Source organism: Sorex araneus, chromosome 4 (genome assembly GCF_027595985.1).
Source record: "Sorex araneus isolate mSorAra2 chromosome 4, mSorAra2.pri, whole genome shotgun sequence".
Classification (NCBI taxonomy): domain Eukaryota; kingdom Metazoa; phylum Chordata; class Mammalia; order Eulipotyphla; family Soricidae; genus Sorex; species Sorex araneus.
In genome coordinates, this window is record NC_073305.1 from 218,135,912 (window position 1) to 218,158,740 (window position 22,829).

General features: G+C 57.0%; 1 protein-coding gene across 1 annotated transcript in view; it reads left to right on the top strand.

Annotated features, from left to right (window-relative positions):
- The window catches only part of GRIN2A (glutamate ionotropic receptor NMDA type subunit 2A), a 275,021-nt gene extending 261,854 nt beyond the window's left edge, over positions 1–13,167 (top strand). Inside the window, exon 14 of the mRNA XM_055136810.1 lies at positions 1,445–13,167. Coding sequence (XP_054992785.1) covers positions 1,445–3,283 — 1,839 coding nt within the window. The 3' untranslated portion in view covers positions 3,284–13,167. The remainder of the gene's footprint in view (positions 1–1,444) is intronic.
- The last annotated feature ends 9,662 nt before the right edge of the window (positions 13,168–22,829 follow it).

Consider the following 22,829-nt stretch of genomic DNA (forward strand, 5'->3'; position numbering starts at 1 on the left):
ACCCTTCCACAGAAGGACAGGGGGGCACTGTTACCGGAGCCCACTGCTAGTCCCTCGTGTATCCCCGAGTCCAGCCCAAGGCCACGGCAGCCGCGTGCTCACTCTCGCAACGCTCAGCTGCCTCCTGGTCAGCCCTGGACGGAGCCGGCCAAAGCCTGCGCCTTAATTTCAACGTGCCCCTTGGGAATGACTGCCCAGGTGGGGATGAAGGGCAGGGGGGGTGGGGGGCAGGGGCGCACAGACCCCAGTGCCATGAATGCCTTGGGCGACCGAATGGAGAACACTCCCCACGTGGCTGGGGAGATGCAGATAGAGCCTTCTCCTGCACGGAAGCCACCCTGCTTGGTGACACTGGGTATGTTTCAGGGCCACCGCTGCCCCCGCCCCGGTCCCCACAACCATCTGCCGCCACCCAAAGGGCCCCTGTACCCGCTCCTCCACCTCCACCCCCGCGGGAACCCCGCTCTCGTCTCAGACTCTCCTGTTGAGCATGTCAAGATGGGTGCGTACCACGGATGGCTCTCACTTGAACCTACCGACAGCACTGGCCTCCCCATGACCTGGGCAGGGGAAGGTGGGTGGGCACCTGAGACGGAGAGTGAAGCCTGAGGATGCCCAAGCACGCCGGGAGCCCTGGAGGGCTCCATGCCTCGGGGCATTCCCCAGGCACCACCATCGTTCTCCAGGCCAGTCCCAGCTCCTCTGTCCCCATCGGCCAAACTCACATGCCAGCACACACACATGCACACACACACTCATGCATGCACATGCACACACACGAACGCATACACACACACACACGTGCACACATACACAAACACACACAGGCCTACACGCGGACTCCCCCACACACACGTCCACACACTTGCACACATGCACATGTGCACACACACATGCACGCCGAGTCTGAGGGGGCAGGCGAGGAGTCTGAGCTGGCCCCGCCTTCAGCCCCCCTCCCTCGCCCTCACTTCCATCCTTTCTTGTTTTTCCTCGGCTTCATGGTCAGCTGCTGTCCCCTGAGAGCCCAGCTAAGTCCCCGCCTCCATTGTCCTCTCCCCCAGCACCTGTGTCTGCCCCTCCCAGAAGCCCCCTGGGCGGCCAAGCACAGCCGACGCTCTGCCTCGCCTCAAGCCCGTCTAAGGCAGGACGTTCCCGGTGCTCCTGCTCCATGGCCTGTGCTCAGGCTGCGGATGCAGCAGTTCCCCCCAGAAGCCACTTCAGGGGCCCCTTTTCCCGCTGACGCCAGCTCCAAAGCAAACCCCGGGCGCCTTCCTCAAAGCGGGGCTCCGTGACCGCCCTGGGCGCCCGGGGTCCCGGGTCGCTGTGGATCGCCGTGTGCACACGTGTCGAGTCGTCGCGAGCCGGGAGGCTGTGTCGACCACACATCCCGTGCTGGCAGCGGGCGCTCGGCCGTGGCTGACCGTGTCCTGTGTTCCTCCCCCAGGGCATCTACAGCTGCATCCACGGGGTGCACATCGAGGATAAGAAGAAGTCCCCCGACTTCAGCGGCTCCCAGAGCAACGTGCTGAAGCTGCTGCGCTCGGCCAAGAGCATGTCCAACGCGCCCCACGCGAACCCCCCGCGCATGGACTCCCCGCAGGGCACGGCCGACTTCATCCCCCGGGGGTCCCTCATCATGGACATGGTCCCCGACAAGGGCAACCCCATCTACGCCGACCCCCGCTCCTTCCAGGGCAAGGACGGCTTCTTCGGCGACAGCATGAACGAGCTGCAGACGTTCGTGGCCAACCGGCACAAGGACAGCCTCAACAACTACGTGTTCCCGGGCCAGCACCCGCTGACGCTCAACGAGGCCAACCCCAACACGGTGGAGGTGGCCGTGAGCACGGACGCCAAGGGCAGCTCCCGGCCGCGGCAGCTCTGGAAGAAATCCATGGAGTCTCTGCGGCAGGACTCCCTGAGCCAGAACCCTGCGTGCCCGCGGGGGGAGGACGGGCCCGGCGAGAACCGCGCCCACTCGCTCAAGAGCCCGCGCTACCTGCCCGAGGAGCTGGCCCACTCGGACATCTCCGAGGCGTCCAGCCGGGCCACGGCCTACCGGGAGCCGGACAACAGCAAGAACCACAAGACCAAGGACAACTTCAAAAGGTCGCTGGCCTCCAAGTACCCGCCGGAGGGCGGCGAGGGCACGGAGCGCGGCTCCTTCCTGAAGACCAAAGCCAGCTCGCCCCGGGACAAGATCTACACCATCGACGGCGAGAAGGAGCCCAGCTTCCACCTGGACCCCCCGCAGCTGGTGGACAACCTGTCCGTGCCCGAGAGCTTCCCGGATCCCTACGCGGACGCCGGCGAGAACTACCGCAAGGGCGACGCCACGCTGCCCCTCACCCGGAACGCGCAGCCCGGCGGCGGCGGCGGCATTGGTGACAGCGGCAGTGGCGGCGGCAGCCTGCCCAACAACGAGCACTACAAGGTCTACTCCAAGCACCTCACGCTGAAGGACACGAGCTCCCCGCACAGCGAGGGCAGCGAGCGCTACCGCTCCAACTCCACCCACTGCCGGAGCTGCCTGTCCCACCTGCCCACCTACGCCGGCCACTTCACGGTGCGCTCCCCCTTCAAGTGCGACGCCTGCCTGCGCCTGGGCAACCTCTACGACATCGACGAGGACCAGATGCTGCAGGACACGGGCCGCCGGGCCAGCCCGGACGAGTCCTACGCCGCGCAGGACTGGGCCCAGAACAGCGCCCTCCAGCTGCCGAAGAACAAGCTGCACATGAGCCGGCAGCGCTCCCACGACAACATCCTCGACAAGGCCCGGGAGGCGGACGCCGCCGGCCGCGCGGGCCGCAGCGTCAGCCTCAAGGACCGGGAGCGGCTGCTGGAGGGGAACCTGTACGGGAGCCTCTTCAGCGTCCCCTCCAGCAAACTCTTGGGCAACAAGAGCTCCCTCTTCCCCCCGGGCCTGGAGGACAGCAAGCGGAGCAAGTCGCTCCTGCCCGACCACACCTCCGACAACCCCTTCCTCCACTCCTACGGGGACGACCACCGCCTGGTGATCGGCAGGTGCCCCTCGGACCCCTACAAACACTCCCTGCCCTCGCAGGCCATGAGCGACAGCTACCTGCGCTCGTCCCTGCGGTCCACGGCATCGTACTGCTCCCGGGACAGCCGGGGCCACGGCGGCGACGTGTACATTTCCGAGCATGTTTTGCCTTACGCTGCGAATAAGAATAATCTGTACTCGACCCCCAGGGTTCTGAATTCCTGCAGCAATAGACGTGTGTACAAGAAAATGCCTAGTATCGAATCCGACGTTTAACGACACCTCCTGGTCACACGGTCTGACCACCCCGCCCCCCCTAGGGACACCTGCGGAATGGCCAAGGTTCCGGAGGGTAAATAACGTGTTGGCTGGCCGGCGGGCCCCGCCCCGCGTCGGGCCGGGCGCGGAGAGGAGGCGAAGCGGGTCCAGGACAGGTGGGGGCAGCGTGGGGGGGGGGGGGGCTGGTGGCGGAAGCGGGTTCTTTGGCGTCTGCATGCGATAGCTTCCACTCGGGGAGGGGGCCTGTGTCGAGCAGAGGGCTGAGCCCCGAACCCAAAGCAGTCCCCACTGCGCACGCGCACACACACACCCGCACCCCCACGCACATCCACACGTGCGCGCGCGCACTCGAGGGCGGTTCTGGACACGCGCGCCGGGGGCGGTGGGCGGTCGCGAGGAGGCGTCGGAGGCTGACGGTGATGTGACAAGCCTAGATTCCCAATCCCGTGATGCCCGACCCGGCCCTGGAATGTCCACCCACCCAAAGCACCTCCTGGGTCCCCACCCCCACCCCCGCCCCCGACCCCCGCTCCGCGTAAGCAATATGGTATGCATGGAACCCCGACCCCCAGCCAGCGAAGCAGCCGAGAGCGCGTTGGAGAGAAACGCCCCCCACCCTCCGAGCCGCCCCCCACCCCACCCCCCACGCCAGCGATCAGGAAGCTTGACTGCCGGGAAGGTCCTGCTTAATTGTGCCGCCTGTCGACCCCACCCCAGCCCCTGACCCCTGACCCTCAGCCCCCACCCGCACCCCCAGAGGACTAGCAGATGGGTTTGTGCTCGTGGCGACTTGGTGACCTTCATCCCAGTCCATTTCCAAGACATGTTCAGAGGGCACGGCCACAGTCCCCTCCCCCCAAAACAAACAAACAAACAAACGTGGACAGCTGCGAAAACACATGGGTGTGTGCACAGGTGCCCCCCACCCCCCATGGCTTCGAGGGTCTCGTGCAGAGCTGCATAACCCTCTGTGTCTGACCCACGCGCACCTCCCAGCTCTGCACGGTGCCCGCCCCGCCCCCGCCCCCGCAGACCCCTGTGTATGTTCAGTTTGCTTCCCCTCTCTTCTGGTGATGACTCAGGGTTGTATAGTATCTGTCCCCCGTCCCTCCCGGAGGAACCCTCACTCGTCCAGCCCTGCCGTGTCGCTGTCCCAGGCGTGGCTCCTGTGGCCGTTTGTGCCGAGAGCCGTAAAACGCTCTAGGTCCGCCTGCCTGGGACACCGTGGCCGCCCCGACCTCCCCAGACCAGAAGCCTTCGGATCGTGCACGGCCACAGCTGCGTGCATGCGTGCGTGCTGTGTTCGCCCTGAGCACCCTCCCGACTGTGGCCAACCTCCAGTGGGACAAGCGACCCCTCTCTTCCAAAAGGAAAAAAAAAAAGAGTCCGCGGTGGGGGGACAGAGTGGCTCTCAGCCCCTCGGACAGAGGGTGAATGTCGCCAAGCCTTTGTCGTCGTGAATCCATGCCGTGACTGTGTCCACGTGGATGGCAGCTGTGCAGAGGCCAGGAACCATCCTCGTTACCATTATTATTATTATTATTATTTCAAACTGGGCGAAGAAGGGGCTTTTTGCTGCATGGGAAGCGCGTGGGAGAGTGCTGAGTGCTTGCCCCCCCCAGCCCCCAATAAAGGTCACAGTGACAGTGCATCAGGCCAGAATATTCTCGCTTTCAAAGGAATGTGACACCCCAGCACCCATAGTCCTGGCATTTCATAGTTCCAGCCTTGTCACCGGTGGGTTTGTAGGGCGTGACTGGGATGGCCTCTCGGGCGCTGCGGACCCCCCAGGCCTGCCCGGGGTCCACCGCAGGAACTTAGCAAGTGTAGATCAGTTCACACATTTCCTGATCGTGTACGTTTTGCTTCTGGTTGTTGAAAAAAAGCAGTTGTGGGGGGGGGGGAAGAGGGGCAGTGGGGAGGTGCACGTTGGAAAGCTACTTCCTGTTTCCTGGACCCTCTTCTTCCTCCCAGCCCCCACCCCGGCCCCCTGCCTGTGTGTGTTATCTCCCCCAGGAGCGGGCAGGTTTGGGGAAACGTCCCACGGAGTTGGGGTCATCCAATGGCTTCATCTCCTGGAGAGACTCCCCCTCCCCCCAAGGTGTCCCCAGCGTGATGGCATCTTGCACCTTCGCTCTCTGCACCCCCAGACCCACAGTGGGGAAGCCGAGGAGGATGGTCACCCCTGCGTCCAAACTCAGCCGCCCTGTTGCTTCTTGAGTTTCCTGCCTCACCCCTTCCAGGACCCTCCAGATCCCGGTGCCCCCAGCCTGCCCGCTCCCGTCACCCCACACACCTGCCGCATTTTTATCCTGGGCTGGGTCTCAGAGTCCTCCCAGAAGACCGAGCCGTAACCCGGCAGCCTCCCGAGATGCACTCTGTCCCTTGGGTGGGGGGCGGGGGGCTGCCAGAGGCGACCGATCTCCAGGGACAGTGCGCTGCTCTGGGAATGACGCCCGTGACCAGAAAGGCGCCTTCCGGTTGCAGTGGTCACACCCCGCTCGGGACTCAGAAACTAGAAAACGTGAGTCGGGAAAGTGCCCGGAGGAACGTGGCTGAGAAACAGCCCCGGAGTGTGGGACGTGTGGGGACCGGACCCGCTCACTGTAGGTGCAGCGAGAGTCGGTCCCCAGCACCAGCCCCGCCTCTTCCTGGAGCCACCCCGGGGGAAGGACAGTCACGCCAGTGCTGACGGCCGCTTCTCGGTGGAGGGTGGTGAGGGGCAGCTGGCCAGGCTGGGCGTTTGGGGAAGGACCCTGGGAATAGAACACGGGGTCAAGGTGGTGAGAATTCCCTGGCAAGTCTGAGGGCTGGGCCCAAAGGAATTCTCCAGAAGATCCCCCCAGCCCTGAAAGCTGAGACGTGGGGACACCCCAGAGCCCAGACCCTCTGGAACCCGAACATCCTGGCATCTGTGCATCGACCCCTTCATGCCGTTTCAGTGGTTTACCTGCTTGTGACAGCGCAGCCGGCACACCCGAACGCAGTGGCCCGTGGCCCTGTCCACGACCCCCGCCCGCGGTGGGGAGGGGGAGGGGAGAGGTCTGCAGAGCCTGAAGGTGGATCTGTGAGGCCTGCTGACTCCTGAGGCTTCTCTGAGGTGAGGCCTGTGGCCCCACTCCCGCCCTCCGACCCCCTGGCCCGTGTGGGGATCAATGTCCTCCCCCCTCAACCCTGCCCCCCTCCACCCCACGTCTCACCTTCCTGCCCTCCTCAAACCTCAGGGCATCCGTGGATGCAGCTGGCAGGAGCATGGGGCCTGCCTCTCCCCCACGGCCCCTCAGAGGGCGCCCAAGGAATCCCCAAAGGCCCCTCTTGAGCGGAAAGCATCACAATTCAGTTCTGGCCGCAGCCACATCCATCGAATCAATTCACACTTATTTTCAGGAGAGAGAACTGAAAATTGCACCTTGTTTACAAATGAAAGAGTTTCGCTTAGATGGGCCCCCAGCCAAGGTAGGAAATTAGTCAGGAGGCCCCCCCCCCCCCCCCGTGCCTGTGCATTCTCCTGGATGGAGTCTTTAATATTCTGTACCCCTCCTCAGAAAATGACAAATGTCCTGAATTCTCTGCAAATAGAATTGCTAATGGGAAAAAAAAAGGGAAGGGTGGAGAGTTGGTGTTAATTGAACGGTGATTAAAAATTTATCTCCTTTCAACCCAAAAAGTGCTGTGTTAATGAGCAAGTCATATAAATAAATGCCTTGCCCAGAAATCTCTCGCGGTCGAAGACCTAAACTAAATACTCGTTTGTGAGACGTAAATATCATTCAGCTGTGCTGAGTAGATTTGTCACGCCTCCGACAGCCCGGGACGGTGTCCTTGGCTCCAGAGTGTTGCAGAAGTTTCTGGATAAGGGGAACCAGGCGTCATTTCTGAACCGGGACCCGTTGGTGGCTGGTGCGTGCGTGTATGTGTGACGGGAAAGCAAAGGGCCCACAGCAGTGGGGGGAGACGGGTGCCTGCGCGCTGGTCGGGACAGGGTGGAAGTGAAGCTCTCACCCACTCACAGGCAATTGTCAGCCCGGAAACGGGGCTTGCTTGCTCTTGAAACCAAAATCAGACGTCTGGCCTGCCCCATCTCCGGGTGAGCGGGGCAGCCTGAGGGGTCAGGTGGCAGATCCAGACGCGTCTCCCAGCACACCCCCCCTCGCCTGCCCCCGGCCCTGCCCACGCGATCGGTTTTGGTGTCTGGCCGTCAGAGGGGGTCCGCGTGCCACTCCCCGTCCAAGGGGCCGATCACGGGCCCTCCTGGGATCAGGAAACCGCTCTTGTACACACGTCAATAACCGCCACGCCTGACTGCCACACGCCACGCGCCCGCGTGTTTTTCAAATCACACTGTACATAATGTAAAGCGTCTGTGAAAGACCAGGGGTGCCTGGGTGACTAGCCCCGGGCGATGTTTACAGAGAGGGCACCTTTTCTTTTCCTTGTCATTTTCTTTTTTTTTTTTTTGAAAAAAAAAAATATATATATCTCTGTACTGTTGAGCATGAATCAAGCCATGTAGGATTTGGGTCTCTGTGCTTCGTGGCTCTGAAGAAACTCCGGGCGTGGGGGGCGGTGTGCTGTGTGTTAGGAAGTCCGCGCTGCCCTGGAGAGGTGTGTGGCTTCCACAGCCCCGCCGGGCACATTTCCCATTTCCATTCCTCTCCTTCTCCCTCTCCAGCATTTGTTCCCAGAAGTGCAATCCCCACCCCGCACAGGGCCGGATAAGGGGGCTCCACTCAGGGCCGGCAGGGAGGCGGAGGGGAGGGGAGAGTAACCGTGGGGGCAGGGAGCTGGTATCAGAGCTGAGTCTCGAACCCAGGACTTCGGGATCCAGCCTCTTCACTCGGTTCCTTTCTTGGCGTCAACCCTAGGGTGCCCGCCCAAGTACCTCGGGGGACAGAGCCAGAGAATGCCCCGGACCTTACCCCGGCTTCCTGGCCCTTGCCTTACACAGTCCAAACATGTCCTTCAATTCGATTTTCCTTTAAGCTCCCCGCACTTCTGCTTCTCAGTTCTGGAGGAGAGGAATTATTATTATTATTATTATTATTATTATTATTGTCAAGGATCTACTTCCTGGGGAGAATCAACAAGAACAAGGGTTACAGTTCAAACAAACAAACAAACAAACAACCCAAACCAAAGATGAACGACCTCAGTGGCCCTTGAGCCAACCATGTGTTCTCTCTCTCCGGAGCTCCGGGTACCAAAGGGCACCACCGACTCTCCCTGTAAGGCCTGCACGGGTTCAGGAGAAGCAAAGGGGATTTAAAAAAAAAAGCATCACTTTTCATCTAGAAATTGAATTCCCCGATGCGAAAAATAAGCAAGAACCCATGGGCTGCAAATACGGAATCTATGTAAAGAGCGGAAGTGATCCGCCTCTTCGCAGAAAAGGAGAATGTCTTTGAGCCCATAATCCATCCCCCCAAAATTCCTCTTCTGGACACGGGAGCCCTTTTGGAGACTGTAGCTCACGGACTACAGCCTCAGCTACTTCAGCCTTCGCGGAGGGAGGAGAGGAGGCAGGCGTGGGGCAGAAGGACCCCCCGTCCGTCCTTCCCCCTTCCTGGGCGGGCCGCTGAAATACGGGCCTCTTATTCTCCAGTTTCCCCCACTCGCATCCCCGCTCCCCTCTCTTTTGCGACCTATCCCTCAGGAAGGGTTGGAAGAAATCCTCAGGCATCGGAAAACAGACTGTGACGGGAAATCGTGTTTGTTTGCTTCATGTGTTGACTTGTGGGAAGTGTTTGTGATCATTCAGGTACAGATGGTCAGGGAAGGGCGGGAGAATTCCAGGTTGAGTCCCAAGTGCCTACAGTTGTGGCTGGGGTGGGTGGGGGAGGGGAACCAAGGGCGGGTGGGAGGGAGGAAGGGAGGGAGGGAGAGAGAGAGGGAGGGAGCACTGTAGCACTGTCGTCCCATTGCTCATCGATTTGCTTGAGCGGGCACCAGTAACGTCTCCATTGTGAGACTTGTTGTTACTGTTTTTGGCATATGGAATACAACACGGGTACTTGTCAGGCTCTGGCGTCCAGGTGGGATACTCTCGGTAGCCGGTCAGGCTCTCCGAGAGGGATGGAGGAATCAAACCCGGGTCGGCCGCGTGCAAGGCAAACGCCCTACCCACTATGCTATCGCTCCAGCCCAGAGGGAAACTTGCATCAGGTCCCCCTGAGAGGAAGGAGTGGGGCTGAGGAAGGTCACAGAGGATGGAGTTTGTTTTAGGGAGATGGGGGAGTGGGGGAGGCCCCTCCTTCTCCCCTACCAGCCCATTTCTCGTATGACTAGAAGCTTAGTTTTGTTTTATTTAGTTTTGTTTGCGTCTCCCAAGCACCTGCATTTGCAAGTATCCCAGTGTATTTCCACCCGTGCCAGCCCGAGAATGTGAACGACCTCAGAACCTTAGGATGGGAGTGGTCGCCCCACTCCGCTGATGGGGACATGCAGGCTCAGACTGGCCCCAGCCTCATCAGCAATGAGAACTTGCTTTAAGAAGAACTTCCATGTGTTTGGCATATTCGTGAAGTGCCTGATCTCCAAGGAGGTCAGAATCCAAGGGACAGAGAGAGGGAGAGGGAGGGAGAGAGAGAGAGAGAGAGAGAGAGAGAGAGAGGGAGGGAGAGAGGGAGGGAGAGAGAGGGAGAGAGGGAGGAAGAGAGAGGGAGGGAGGGAGAGAAGAGAGGGAGAGAGAGAGGGAGAGAGAGGAAGAGAGAGAGGGAGGGAGGGAGAGAGGGAGGAAGAGAGAGGGAGGGAGGGAGAGAAGAGAGGGAGAGAGAGAGATGCTGCACGGAGGACCTCAAGAAGCCGTTGCTGGTGTCGGGGCCTCTGGGGCAGGCAGTGTCCCTCTTTTCCTCCTCCTCCGCTTCCTGCCCTGTCCCGGCGGGTCCTTGTCAGAGCTGCTGGCCCCTTGCACTCAGCACCTGCTTTCTTTTCATTCCCCAGGGAGCTGCTTCTCCAGCTAGCACGTGCCTCACCTGAAATGCTCCCTTGCTAATCTCGCTTCTTTTTCTCAGTAGACATCAGGGCTAATTCCATGAAACATATGCAAAGAGTCTGTGCTCACGCGTGCGCATACACACACACACACACACACACACACACACACACACACACTGCCTTGCGCTGCCTTCCCCCGTGTGCAGTGCACCTGGGCGTGGAAAGGCCGGGGTCTTTGCTCTCTGTGAGTGGCGGCCCCCTCTCTGCCCTCCCCACGTTTGGTTGTCTCTGCCGGGCAGACAGCGCGAGGCGTAGGGGTGCGACAGGAAAGAGGAAAGAGAGATTTTGCACAGCTGGAGGGGTGGGGGAGGCGTGTCTCCGTACTCAGGATGGCTGAGGGTCAGCTAGCAAGCATTTTGTTTTTGTTCCCCCCCCACCCCCCGCTAGCTCTGTTCTGCTTCCCTTTAGTCCTGTCAAATGGTCTTGGAGATCCTTTCCTGGTCACTGTGTCCCACCCGGTCCCGGGTCACTGAGCGTGTGTTCGGTGCGCCTCCTTGACAAGTGCTGAATTGGAGTTTGCCGCCGAGTCCTCTCAGAGGCCCCCAGAGACGTCATCGTAAGGTGGCAGGCGGGCCCTCATGGAGCCCCCTGTTCTCCCTCTACACCGCGGGACCCTCTTTCCTGGCATCTGTGCTTCTCTGTATGGAGCCAGGGCGGCGAGGTGAGGGAATCAGCAGGCCCCATTCTTGGGACACTAAGCTGGCCCTTGAAGGACTGTCCCTGGAGTGTTGTAGGACGGGGTCCTTCTGGAGAGCCAGCTGACGTGCCGCCGCCGCCCCTGGCCTTGTCCTTGACATTTCCTCTAGTCGTGCACATCTTCCAGACTGGCCAAGAACGGTTTCCTAAAACGGAAGTGATTCAGGTCCCAACCTGGGGGCTGTCGCCTCTCCCGGGGCCCCAGGACTGTGTGAAAACCAGAACCCCCTAGGGAATGACAGGACTGGGCGTTCTCTCTTCTCCGGGGTCCTAGTCCAGAGCACGTGGCTCTCCAAGGAACCCAGAGGCAAGTGGCTTGCGATGAGTCATTTCTCAGAGGAACTGCCCAGAATAAGGCACCCGCGGCGTGCAGAAACAGACAGGGCGAAAGTGACATGACAGTTCATCCGTCCCTCTTCGAGGTTTACTTTCTCCTTTTTTTTTTCCCTTCAATTCCAGAACATTCCTCATTAGCAGCAGCCCTAGGTCCTCACCTCTTCCGGTCAATTCTCTCTCACGCCTTTGGGAAGGATGGAGAAGAGCTTTCAAAAGGGATATTAACATAACGCGTAGCCAATACCACAGCTGCCTTTTAAATTAATAAGGTTAATTGTTCTCCAGCAAACATAAGTTCGTCTTTGGCATTTTAAATGCTTCTCATTGATCTGACATTTTGCTGTTTCACGCTTTTAAAGGGCTCAAATCAAAGACTATTGATAGCTGAGCAAATAGTGAAGGTCCAGAAATATAAAAACATTGTCAGTTTTTCCATGGAAACGATCATAGCCTTTTGAATTCAATTGAGGTTTCTCATTAACCATTTAAGACTATTTAACATGTAGTGAATTGTTTCTATTTTCAGTTAACTTAATTCAAATAAATAAACAGTATTGACTTTTTAAAGATTAAAAAAAATAAAATCTTGAGCTGATTAGGTTTGTAGACACAGCTCTGGGGCCAGGACCACTAAGGGGAAAAAAATCAATTTAGAAATCAGAGGTTCAGGTAACTCTCTGGCATCAAATTTATTGACCATCTGAAAACATGGATAGATTTGGGAAAAATGAAAGTGGTTCCTAATAACTTTCAGCTTTCTCAAAATTCCCCCCGGAAAGAATATTAACTGCCCTGTTGAGGTATTTTCTTTTTCTTTTTTCAAATAGGAAATAAGATCAAGAGTAATATCTTCATAGAAGCTTCCATCAACACATAACACAGTTAACAACATGGCTGGGTATGACTTTAGACACTTCCCAAGCCTGAGGGTTCCTAAAGATTTTCATATCGATTCGTTTTTAACCTCCGAGTCTTAATCTTGCTCATTCCCCAGCTAAAACAAATCTTAAAAGCATATCCTTGCCAAGTGCCGGGAGTCTAGAATCCACTGTGGCTTGCCACACGAGAATGTTTCCTGTGTATGTGTTTCCGTATAGTATATATATTTCAAAGCCGAATATGCAGAAAGTACTAAGTTCATTCCTGGGTAGCTTGACTAAGAAGTAGATCATTACAGGAGCCAAGGATGACCGTCTTCTTGGGCAAAGAGGAGAAACTCTTCATTGTTCACTCATGTCGTAAGCCTTCCCGCATACCCACTCAAGCTGGTCATTATCCACAGGAGAGGACCTGGATGGAGCGAAGGGTGAGGTTGGTGTCTGAGTCCATTCTTAACCCAGTACGTCCAGCATGGCCCGCCATTTGCGGAAGGTGTCCATTCACGCTACATTCAGACACTGTCCAAAACCCACATCAGACCCGGCTTGATCTCTTGAATGGTGGGCGCCCCACGTGAGCGGTGCGCCCGATTCGGTGGTTTTTCATTTTGGGAATAGATGTTCACCTACCAACCGCAACAGTTAATACCTGTCATGTTTTAATCCACTGCATGAGGAAGTGCTAATAACTGTATTAAATATTTCCAAGCATAGCTACAAAATTACACGTTTGCTTAACACCTTTCTATGATAGAGGAAGTATATACTATGGTTGTCTTCTTGTAGTATGTCTTTAATTTCTGTTCAACGTGTTGCCAACTGTTTTAAGGAATGAGGTTTGAGATGCGTGTGCAAACCGATATGTACATAACTCCCGAGGCAACGAAAGTGCCCGATCATACGGTGTAAAAAATGTAAATACAGGAAAAATTTCATTTTTCTAATAAAGATAATTTCTGCCAATTGATATGAAAACGAGACACAGCCTCGTGGTCTTCTGTGGTCGTGGTCACTGATGGTGTGGGCTTTGTGTTGGGCCCGGGGAGAGTGGCCTGATTCCTCTCTGGCCCTGGAGGAGTGAGCGGGGAGCAGGGCATTGGGAAGTAGCCGGCCCGGCTGCGGGATCTGGCATCCCTGGAACTGTGTCTTCCCGTGCTGTGCCCACTCGGGAAGTCTCCGCGGGGGGAAGGCCGAGCTTCGCCAAGCCTTGTGACTGCGGATTCTGGGAGAAAGTGACGGTCCTCTTCCAGTGACATCTTCACCAGGCAATCTCTGACCATGCTATTATTTACTTCTTTGGAAGTTTATTTTTTAAAGAAATTTAAATTAGGAAATAGAAGATATTAAAGATGGGCAAAACATTGGCCCTAGATTACAGAAGCAAAAATGGCCATGCTATTTAAATAGAGCACCCCTCCCACCACTTTTATCTGTTTATTAAACTTTATGCATTCTCTTAACACATGGCTCACTTCTGGATAGCTTCTCTATCAGAGCTTCATGTTCATTTATTGTTCATCCGTCTTCTTGACTCAATGAAAGCAAAGATCTTATTCTTCTCATTCTCAGCTAAAGCCTCAGCTTCAAAAAAGGTCTGGATCACAGTGAGTATTCAGTGAATAGTCTTCTGGGAGGGAAGGAAGGGGGAAAGGGGAAGGGAGGGAGGGAAGGAAGGAAGGAAAGGAGGGAAGGGAGGGAGGGAAGGGAGGGAGGGAAGGAGGGAAGGAAGGAAGGAAGGAAGGAAGGAAGGAAGGAAGGAAGGAAGGAAGGAAGGAAGGAAGGAAGGGAGGGAGGGAGGGAGGAGGGAAGGGAGGAGGGAAGGAAGGGAAGGAAGGAAGGAAGGAAGAAAGGAAGGAAGGAAGGAAGGAAGGGAGGGAGGGAGGGAGGAAGGGAGGAGGGAAGGAAGGGAGAAAGGAAGGAAGGAACAAAGGAAGGAAGGAAGGAAGGAAGGAAGGAAGGAAGGAAGGAAGGAAGGAAGGAAGGGAGGAGGGAAGGAGGAAAGGAAGGGAGAAAGGAAGGAAGGAAGAAAGGAAGGAAGGGAGGAGGGAAGGAGGGAAGGAAGGGAGAAAGGAAGGAAGGGAGGAAGGAAGGAAGGAAGGAAGGAAGGAAGGAAGGAAGGAAGGAAGGAAGGAAGGAAGGAAGGAAGGAAGGAAGGAAGGAAGGAAGGAAGGAAGGAAGGACAACTAATGGATAATATTGTTGTTTGGTTGGCCGGATGGTTAGATAAATGGACAGGTAGGAGGGAGAACATGCGGGTTAACGGATGTGTAGCTACATGAAGTATAGTGATGCACAAAGAGTGGGTGGGTGAAGAGAGCGAGCAGGTCTGGCCGGAGGCAGAGCTCGGGAGCTGAGTGCTATTTTGTGTGCGGGAGGCCCAGGCTGGCTCCTCAGAGTTGCGGGAAGCAACCCCCCTAGCACAGAGCTGGAGTGTCCCCCAGCAGACCAGGTGTGGCTCCAAACCACAGACCCCAGCAGCAGCATAAGAACTTTTTCCCTTTCATACCATCTCATTCGGTGGTATACCGCCTGTGACAAAGTGCACGTTTCCTTCAAAACTGTAAACTCACACGGGGGTGACTTACACGTACTAACAGGGAAGTCAAAAATACCCTTAACAGAACCAAATATACCCCCCCAAAATACTCATCAATACCAAATATGCCAAAAATACTCGTAGCAATACCAAGTATACCAAAAAAATACTCATCAGTTGCCAGGGTCAGACCAGGGTGGACCACCTGCAACGTGAGTGCCTTAGCCCCTGGACTGTCTCTCTGCCCACGTTGCCTTTTTTATTTACCCTCCATGTAACAGACTAGAAGACTAGAGTGCTCAGTAGAACCAGCCTGACCCAGATCGCTAAGATGGAAAAAAGGATGCTGCAACCTACTTACTCTGTCTCCATGTCCCCAAAGCATCCGGCATGCTCTAAGACAAAGAGTGGGTGTTCCTCTTTGCTCGTTTCATCTTCTGAAGCTCTGAGCCTCACTGCCACATCCCTCTCTCTCTCCATTTCTAACACATTTTCATGAGCTCAGTGGTCACTCAATATCATGGCTACCACGAAGCTAACCAGCCATTGTGAATGCTGTTACTTTCGGGGCATAATTATTTCCTAGTTGGGAAGCGATTTATACTCAGGACTTGGGACATCTAGCCTCTACCGTTGACGTGCTAGCCAGGAGGAGGCTTCTCCTGCCTACTGTATTTTACTGACTAGGCAGTGGCAGGGCAGACTTCATCACCAGACAGTCCTGGTCCCACGGGAGGAAAGAGCTCCCACTTGCCAGTCAAATTGGCTGCAATTCTAGGCACAGAACCCCAAAATGCTTTGCCTGGAAGACGAGTCATGTTAGAAGTGGAGACGCTGAGGTCAGTGGCCTTGTTTCAAGATGTAGAAGGTGTCCTGTTCATGATTCGGCTCCAATCTTCATTTTAAAACCGTTTAAAAATAGGTGCTCCAACACGGCAGGATTTCATCGCCATCCTGCCTCTTCGGAGCTAAAGACCTGGAGCGTTGTAGTGGCTTCCTGTGGCTCATGGGACCTGCCAATGGTGAAGCTGAGGTCGGGATGAGAACGAGTGGCGGGTGCTCCCAGCCTCTACTCTCCCTAACGGCTCTCCCCATGGCGGTTACTGAGTTGCCCACAGAGGTCAGACAGGGACTCCCTGGGGCCACTCATGCTTCCTGTGCAGTAACTGCTCACCGAGTGGCTTTGTATTTATTTTCATAAAGTTGTTCATGTATTATTTTGACACCGGTCCCACCACCATCACACCTTCCCGACACCATTATTTTGAATTTTCTCACCACCACTCCAACCTGCCAAAAAGGCAGATGCCAGATAATTTATTTCGTATTGCTTGTTATGAACAGCGTAAGATGCTGCGTGCCTGCTCTTGTGGCCGCATGCTCCTGGAATTCTAAAATTTTAGATAGTTAGGGTCTGGAGAACTCTCTGCAGTGAGCTGATCGGTTCTGAGATTCTTTTGCGTGTCTCTGGACTGTGGCCTTGAAGGAACTTAAGTAGCAGCTGGAGGCCGTTTGTGGGCATGACCTCCAGGGCCCCGTAGGGATGGGGAGATGAGAAGGACTGGCCCGTCCCCTATCCCTTGAGGGCCAGAGTTTGCTGTCTCTGGACCCGTATACCTGCACTCCTCACTGGGTTCTGGAAGTTGGCAGCCGCCCGAGTTCTTAGGGTGCAGGTGGAGGGATGAAGCCTGCTCTGTCTGAGGCACCCCATTGAAGTTGGCCTGGCTTAAAGTCGGGGGGCTTCTCTGCAGTGAGCTGCTTGGTTCTGAGATTCTTTAGTGTCTAGTGGACTGGTTTTAAAGGTACCAGCAGCAGGAGGGGGGATCCGGGCGTCTGGATCTTTGACTCCGTCCTTGCTCCACGATCCCGTCTCTGCGCCTGCTCTTCATCCTAGGCAGAGCTGTGAGTTAAGGGACTCCCAGGGCCCACACACCTGCTTCCTACGCTTAGGCAGATGCATCATTCGTCACACCGAAGGGATGACGACCTTCTGTCCCGAAATTTGGGACTTGGGCTGTGGGTCTCTCTGGAGGAAAACGCCCTCCTTACAAAGTGCCTGGGAGGTCGGGTGACCTGACCCCAAAGGTGAGGACAGCCAACGGACTCCATGCCTTAAGGCAGACAGACCGATACCCCAGGGCCGGCCTCTGCGCTCTCCCAGGTGCTGAAACCCCCAGCGCCGTGCGAAGCACAGCAGAGAAGAGCCCCGTGGTTTCTGCCGACGTTCCTGAGGATGCGTATGCAGAGCCAGGAGCACTGTGGGTCAGCAAAGGCGTCCGCTCGCTGCCCTGCTGCCAGACATCAGGAGGAGACGGTGCCGGGAGTTTCTATTGGAAACTCTTCGTTTTGAAGAAGCGTCAAACTCACTTCCCTGTTCCATCCCCTGCTGACACATTGGAGGGTTCTAACGTTTTCTCTTTCATTCTCCTTTGGTTCCCCAACACACACACACACACACACACACACATACACATGCAAACACACATGCACAGACACTTGTGCACACATACACACATGCACACACACATACACGCACACATGTGCAAATACACATGCACACACATGCACATGCATGCATGTACTCACACGTGCACACACGTGCACACATATGCACACATGTACACACACATGTACACATCGCCTGTGTTCCTAGAGAAGAAACAGCTCCCAGCTCTCACCCAGCAGCCCTGCTGGCCGCCCTGCGTGCTGACTTCCAGCTCCTCTTCCCGTTCTTCCTGGGCAGGTAAGACAACCCACTCATCAGCTCCGAGGGAGGCTAAGAGTCGTTTCAGCGGGGCCCACTGGGCGTGAGGCCTCTCACACACACAGGGGCCAGGGCGCTAGGGAGATGCACCAAGACAGAGAAGGGAAAGGACCCTTCGTGCCAACAGTACCCACGTCCCCCTCTATATTCTCTGTCGCTGGGCACAGGAAGATAAGCACGGGGACGCCCCACGTTGACAGTCCGAGTGCTGTGGCTTGGGGAGTGTCCACTGGGGTCCGAGGGCACAGAGGCCCAGAGGTATAGAAAGAAACCAGAGTCCAGTCTGGGCCGTGGAACTGTGGCGTGTTCTGCTGACTTCAAGGGAGAGAGAGCGCTAAGAAAATTGCCTGCCATAGCGACCAGCTGGTGGGGGAGGGGCGTGGGAGGGAGAGAAAGGGGGGGACACTGGTGGTGGGAAATGTACCCTGGAGGGACGGGTGTTGGAACATCGTATGGCTGAGACCTGACCACCCACCGCTTTGTAACGGCGTACCTCATGGTGATTCCATTTTTAAAAAGAAAAGAGAAGATAGCAAAAGGTCAGAAGGGGTTCAGGGCCATGAAAAGTGGGTGAAACGCCGACTTAGTGGAGGTGTGGGCCCTGGTTTTGCCTTCCGTACTGGAAGTCATGTCGCTAGTCCGGGCGTTTTTGATGCTGGACTGTAACAGACAAAGCTTACATTTATTCACCAAAAACAAGGTAAGTAGAAGTCAGAGCACAGACGCATGTTTCCCGCTGTTCCCTGGATGCATCAAGGCGCCCCAGGTACCACGCAGTGCGTCCTCCGAGCCCCTTTTCACCGAGGGCCTGGCCGGCCCCCGCCGGGCTCTCCCGGAACAGCAGCTGCTCATCTTCCCCCCTGGGCCCCACCCCTGACAGTGCTGACCCTTCATTCAGTGACAGTCCTGACCCTTCCCCTCCCCCCTCCCCCCCACCCAGTGCTGCTTAATTTCCTGTCTGGATCCTCCTACACCCTTCCTGCTTTCCATCCCCCGCGCCTGATTTTCATTTCTCCTCGTCTCCCACACGGCGTTATGGTGACACGCAGAAGCACATCTCCCAGCGCCAACACTGACCCACGGGCCCACGGACCTGCCAGAACCGCAGATCAAAAACAAAATCATCACCTGCATCAGCGCCCCCCCCCCACCCCACTCCCCAACGGAAATTCTTTTCGGAGCACCCCAGCTCTGATAAAGCCAAGATGGGAACCTGGGAGGGGGGGTGCCAGCAAGGCTGTTCGGGGCCTGCTTCTCCTGTCGCTCATACTCTACCTCCTCACACACGAGGCTCATCCAACCGTCACACACTTTCTTGGGTCCACCCAAATGGGTGCCTGACAAATTCCGGTTCCTCTTCCTCGTGGGTGTCCTCGAATCACCTGGCAAACGTGTCATGGTCTTCGAAGCCTCCGACGTCACTTCTGCGAGTCCTCGCGTGGCTCCCAGAGCAGTCAGTGGCGCTGTCCTCTGAGCCCGTGTGTCTCGGCAAAGCAGTTCTTCACCGAGCATGTCCCGTGTCTCCTGTGGCATTCTCCCGAAGGCGCCGTCTCCCCCAATGCTGGGCTTCCTGTGAACGGCTCTCGCACGCTCCAAGCCCTGGTCCCAGAAAAAAAATGGACTCCCTGCCCCCCCCCCACTCCCATCCCAGGACTCTCCCGAGCCTGGAACGAGCCTGTCCCCTGACTCTGTGGCTGCCGTGTTTACGGCGCCACCCTGAGGCCAAGGCCAAAGTGTGCCGAGGCCCGGTAGGCCCGGATTTGCCCAATGAAGGAACGGACGCGCCATCACTCAAGTGGTAGCCCCCAACCCTAGACCGTAGGGTCAGGGGGCAGGTATGTGGCAGGCTGAGGGCTAAACCAGGAGACGTTCAAGTGGCTCAAGTGACCCCGTCTCTGAAGGAGCCCTGGTTTCCTCGCGCGTTTCCTTGACCGTTGGGTCTCTAGCTGTCTCGGAGGCAAGTCGGGCTGAAGCACCTGAGAACCACCTCCAAGACCCCTCCCCAGCCAGAACACCCAGCCAAGTACCCCGGAGGGTCCACCCGGGGAAGAGTTAGGGAACCCCCCTCTGGGGGGCAGACTCCAAGCGAGTGCCCCCCACCCAGGCCAGATGGAGCGGGTGGGCGCATCTCCAGGTGAGATCCCGCAGGAAGCCCAAGGACGGGAGAAAGGACTCTCGTCAGTGACCGCCTGTCCACCCTCGTGACACGCGTGAGGAGTGAGGCAAGAGCAGGTGACGTGCACAAACCCCAGCTCCTCCTCCTGCCTTACGGGCCGGTTATTTTTAGACCAGGTGGCCTAGATTTACTCCATGTCACCGTAAACATTGTCACTTTGGAGCAGGTGGGGGAGCAGGGATCTGAGTTTCCACTTAAAGGGCCCACAGTCCCGTCACTCAGTCGCAGGAGAGGGTCCTGGGCAGTGGTTTGGGGGTGGAGGGGGTGGGGGCCTGGGGGGTCGCATGGCCCCGGGTGCCTTCCCGCCACACAGGACAGCGCTGCCTGTCAGGAAGGTCCTTTGAGTCTCTAGATCAGTTGCCCACTTGTCTTCCTCTTGTCCCACACACTGGCCTCGAGCAAGCCCGATTCCCTTCCAACAGGAAATACCGCAAACCAGCAGATCATGAAGAAAAGGGCGGAGGGGCAGGCTCAGACCCAAGGGCGCTGCCCTTTCCCTGCCCACGGCCGCAGTCCAGGTTTCAGTTCTCAGACTCATTCTCACTTCCTGTTCCATTGGCTTTTCCTCCTCCGTCTTGGGAGATGGGGTGGGGTTGGGGCCAGGCTGACTCAGATGGAACTTTCTGGAGGTACCGATCGGGACTATCACCTCCGGCAAGAACCTGCAGTGTCCACGTTGTCTTCCCCCTTGTCCTGGTCTGGGGGAGAAAGAGAAGCCGGGTGAGGCGGGGCAGGAAGGGGACCCCAGAATAGAGCTCATTCATACAAACAACCTTTGCCGCTGACACGTGGCACCACGGCCCCGACTCACGTCCTCGGTGCCTTTGGTGGGCCCTCCCGGTCCACCACCCCACCGGGCTCCCGGCTCCCTTGTGCCCTGCTGCCGGGGCGGACCTGATGCTCGGTGCACCCCTTGCAAACCGGAAATGAACCCAGCAGGGCAGACCCCGAGCCTGAGCCCTAACCCCGCCCTGCAGCCTCCTCCGAACGGCTAAGATGCACGGGGAGCCCGTCCCACGGCAGACGCAGGGCGGGATGCAGGAGCCACTGAGGCCTCTGTGAGGAAGGAGCGGACAGACGTTTCTGGCCACGAACGTCAGCGTCTCCTAGAGCATCCCACCTCCCCAGCCAACCGCTAGCCCGCCTGGAGATTACCTACCGCCATCACCAGCTACCCAGGAAGCATCAGGACTAATCAAGGGAGCGCTCTTCTAAGAATAGCTCCTATTTTCTCCACACCACTGGCTAATATTGTCACCCATTTACCCAATCTAATCAAAATTCTTGCTGATTTGAAAGCAAATATAATAACAATAAGAACACTACTTATTAGCATGCAGCTTAGAAAGTGGCTCTTCCCAGACGGTCTGTTTTTTTTTTTCCACATGAGAAGTTCAGAGATTGCTCAGATGAGCCAGATAATACTTGGAGGCTGAAACGTGGAGGAATATCTGAAATCAACGAGGCCCCGCTGAGAGGTTCTGCCTTTGGCAGGAGATCAGGCGGGGAGGGGCCTCCATCCAGACGCTGCAGGGCTGGGGTCTTGGCACAGCCCGGGGGGAGAAACGGCCCTTGTGGTGGGCCCCTGGAGACATCCTGGAGGGCTTCTCACCCGCGTCACAGGGATGAGACCTGCGCCGGTGTGAGGGGGAAGGGAGGCGGGGTCCAGAGAGGTGGGCGGCTCGCCCAAGAGTTCTACAGGGCAGAGCAGAATTCACGTTTGTTTGTTGTACATGGTGTGTACATGGTGTTGTACACTCGGTTTGTTGTAGATGGTGTGTATCAGTGCATATGTTTGTCAACATAGGTTCATATTTGCATTGGGTGAGCACATGTGTGTGTTTATGTGAGCACATGTGTGTGCATGTGTGTACATATGTATACTTCTGTATGCACACATGTGTGCATATCTGCCTTCAGGTTACGCAAGAGGTCATGCGTGCATATACGTGGGCATGCACACACTCTATTGAGTATCAGTGTGCATGTGTGTGCATGTGTGTGCCTGTGTGTGCAGGCACGTATGTGATTATGGAGCACATGGGATTTACCTCAGTGTCTTCTTTCTCCCCGCCTTGGCCTCGCCTCTGCTCCCCATGTAACACCCAATCCCAGCTGGATTTCTAGTCCTGACCACACCTCCGGAGGATGTCAGACTTGTCGTTGACATGACACTTCCCTTGGGGGCTCCAGCAGTGGCCAGAGACCCCAACACTCCCCACCCCACACTGGCTCCTCACCCTGCACTGGCCGGGCCTCTCCCTCGGACTCCCCGCTGCCTCCGGCCGGGAGTGGAGAGCCCACAGGGCCTTTGCACTTCCAAAGCCCCCCATTGCCCAGCTACCCACCCCCCCCCCGCCCTCCTGTCTCTCTGCCGCCCCTGCCCCACCGGTCTCCTCCCGGCTCCCTCTCCCGCCTCTCCCGTCTCCTCTCAGCCCCCGAGACATCTGGTCTCCAGGACTGAGCTTCGAGGCGCTGTGTTCTCTGGCCTCTGCTGCGTCCGGGTCCCTGTTCCTCCTGGTCCTCCAGGCTCACCAGCTTCCCAGTGTACCCGCCTGCTTCCTGCCCCGGCTCCTTCGCGAGACTCGCCTTTAATCTTCCTTCTTCCTCCTTCCTCCACCGACTGTTATTTGCCGGATCTCAAAGTAAATGTCATCTTCTCAGGAGATTCTCCCAAGCCGCTCACCCGACGGTCAGCGGGCGGTTTTCATAAGCTGTCTGTTTGACTCAGGGGTTCTTTCTGCTCCTCGAATATTCATGAGCTGCTCTTTCTGATAACCCCGCGGTGAGCCCGGCCTCCTCGGCCTCCTCGGCCTCCTCTGGACGAGGAAGCCACGATGTAGAACCAGGACTTGATTTCCGATCATCCCGGCGGCATCGCGCCATCCCCACCCCGCCTCCCGGGGGGTGGGCGGGGAGCAGCTCTGCCTGGTTCCCACACTGCCCCCCTCCCCCCAGTGCAGAGAGAGGAGTCGTGCACCTCAGTCACCTCCCCGCTTTGCTGTGTCACTGACGCCTGTGCCACGAACGGGAGTCTTTGAATCGGCACTTGGTTCTTGTGAATGGGATCTCGTGGGAAGCGTCATTTTCCTTACGAAGTAATCCTGGCTTCTTCATCCAGGGCCCTTTCTCTAGACGGCCACTCTCTTGTTCAAGGCCCTGTT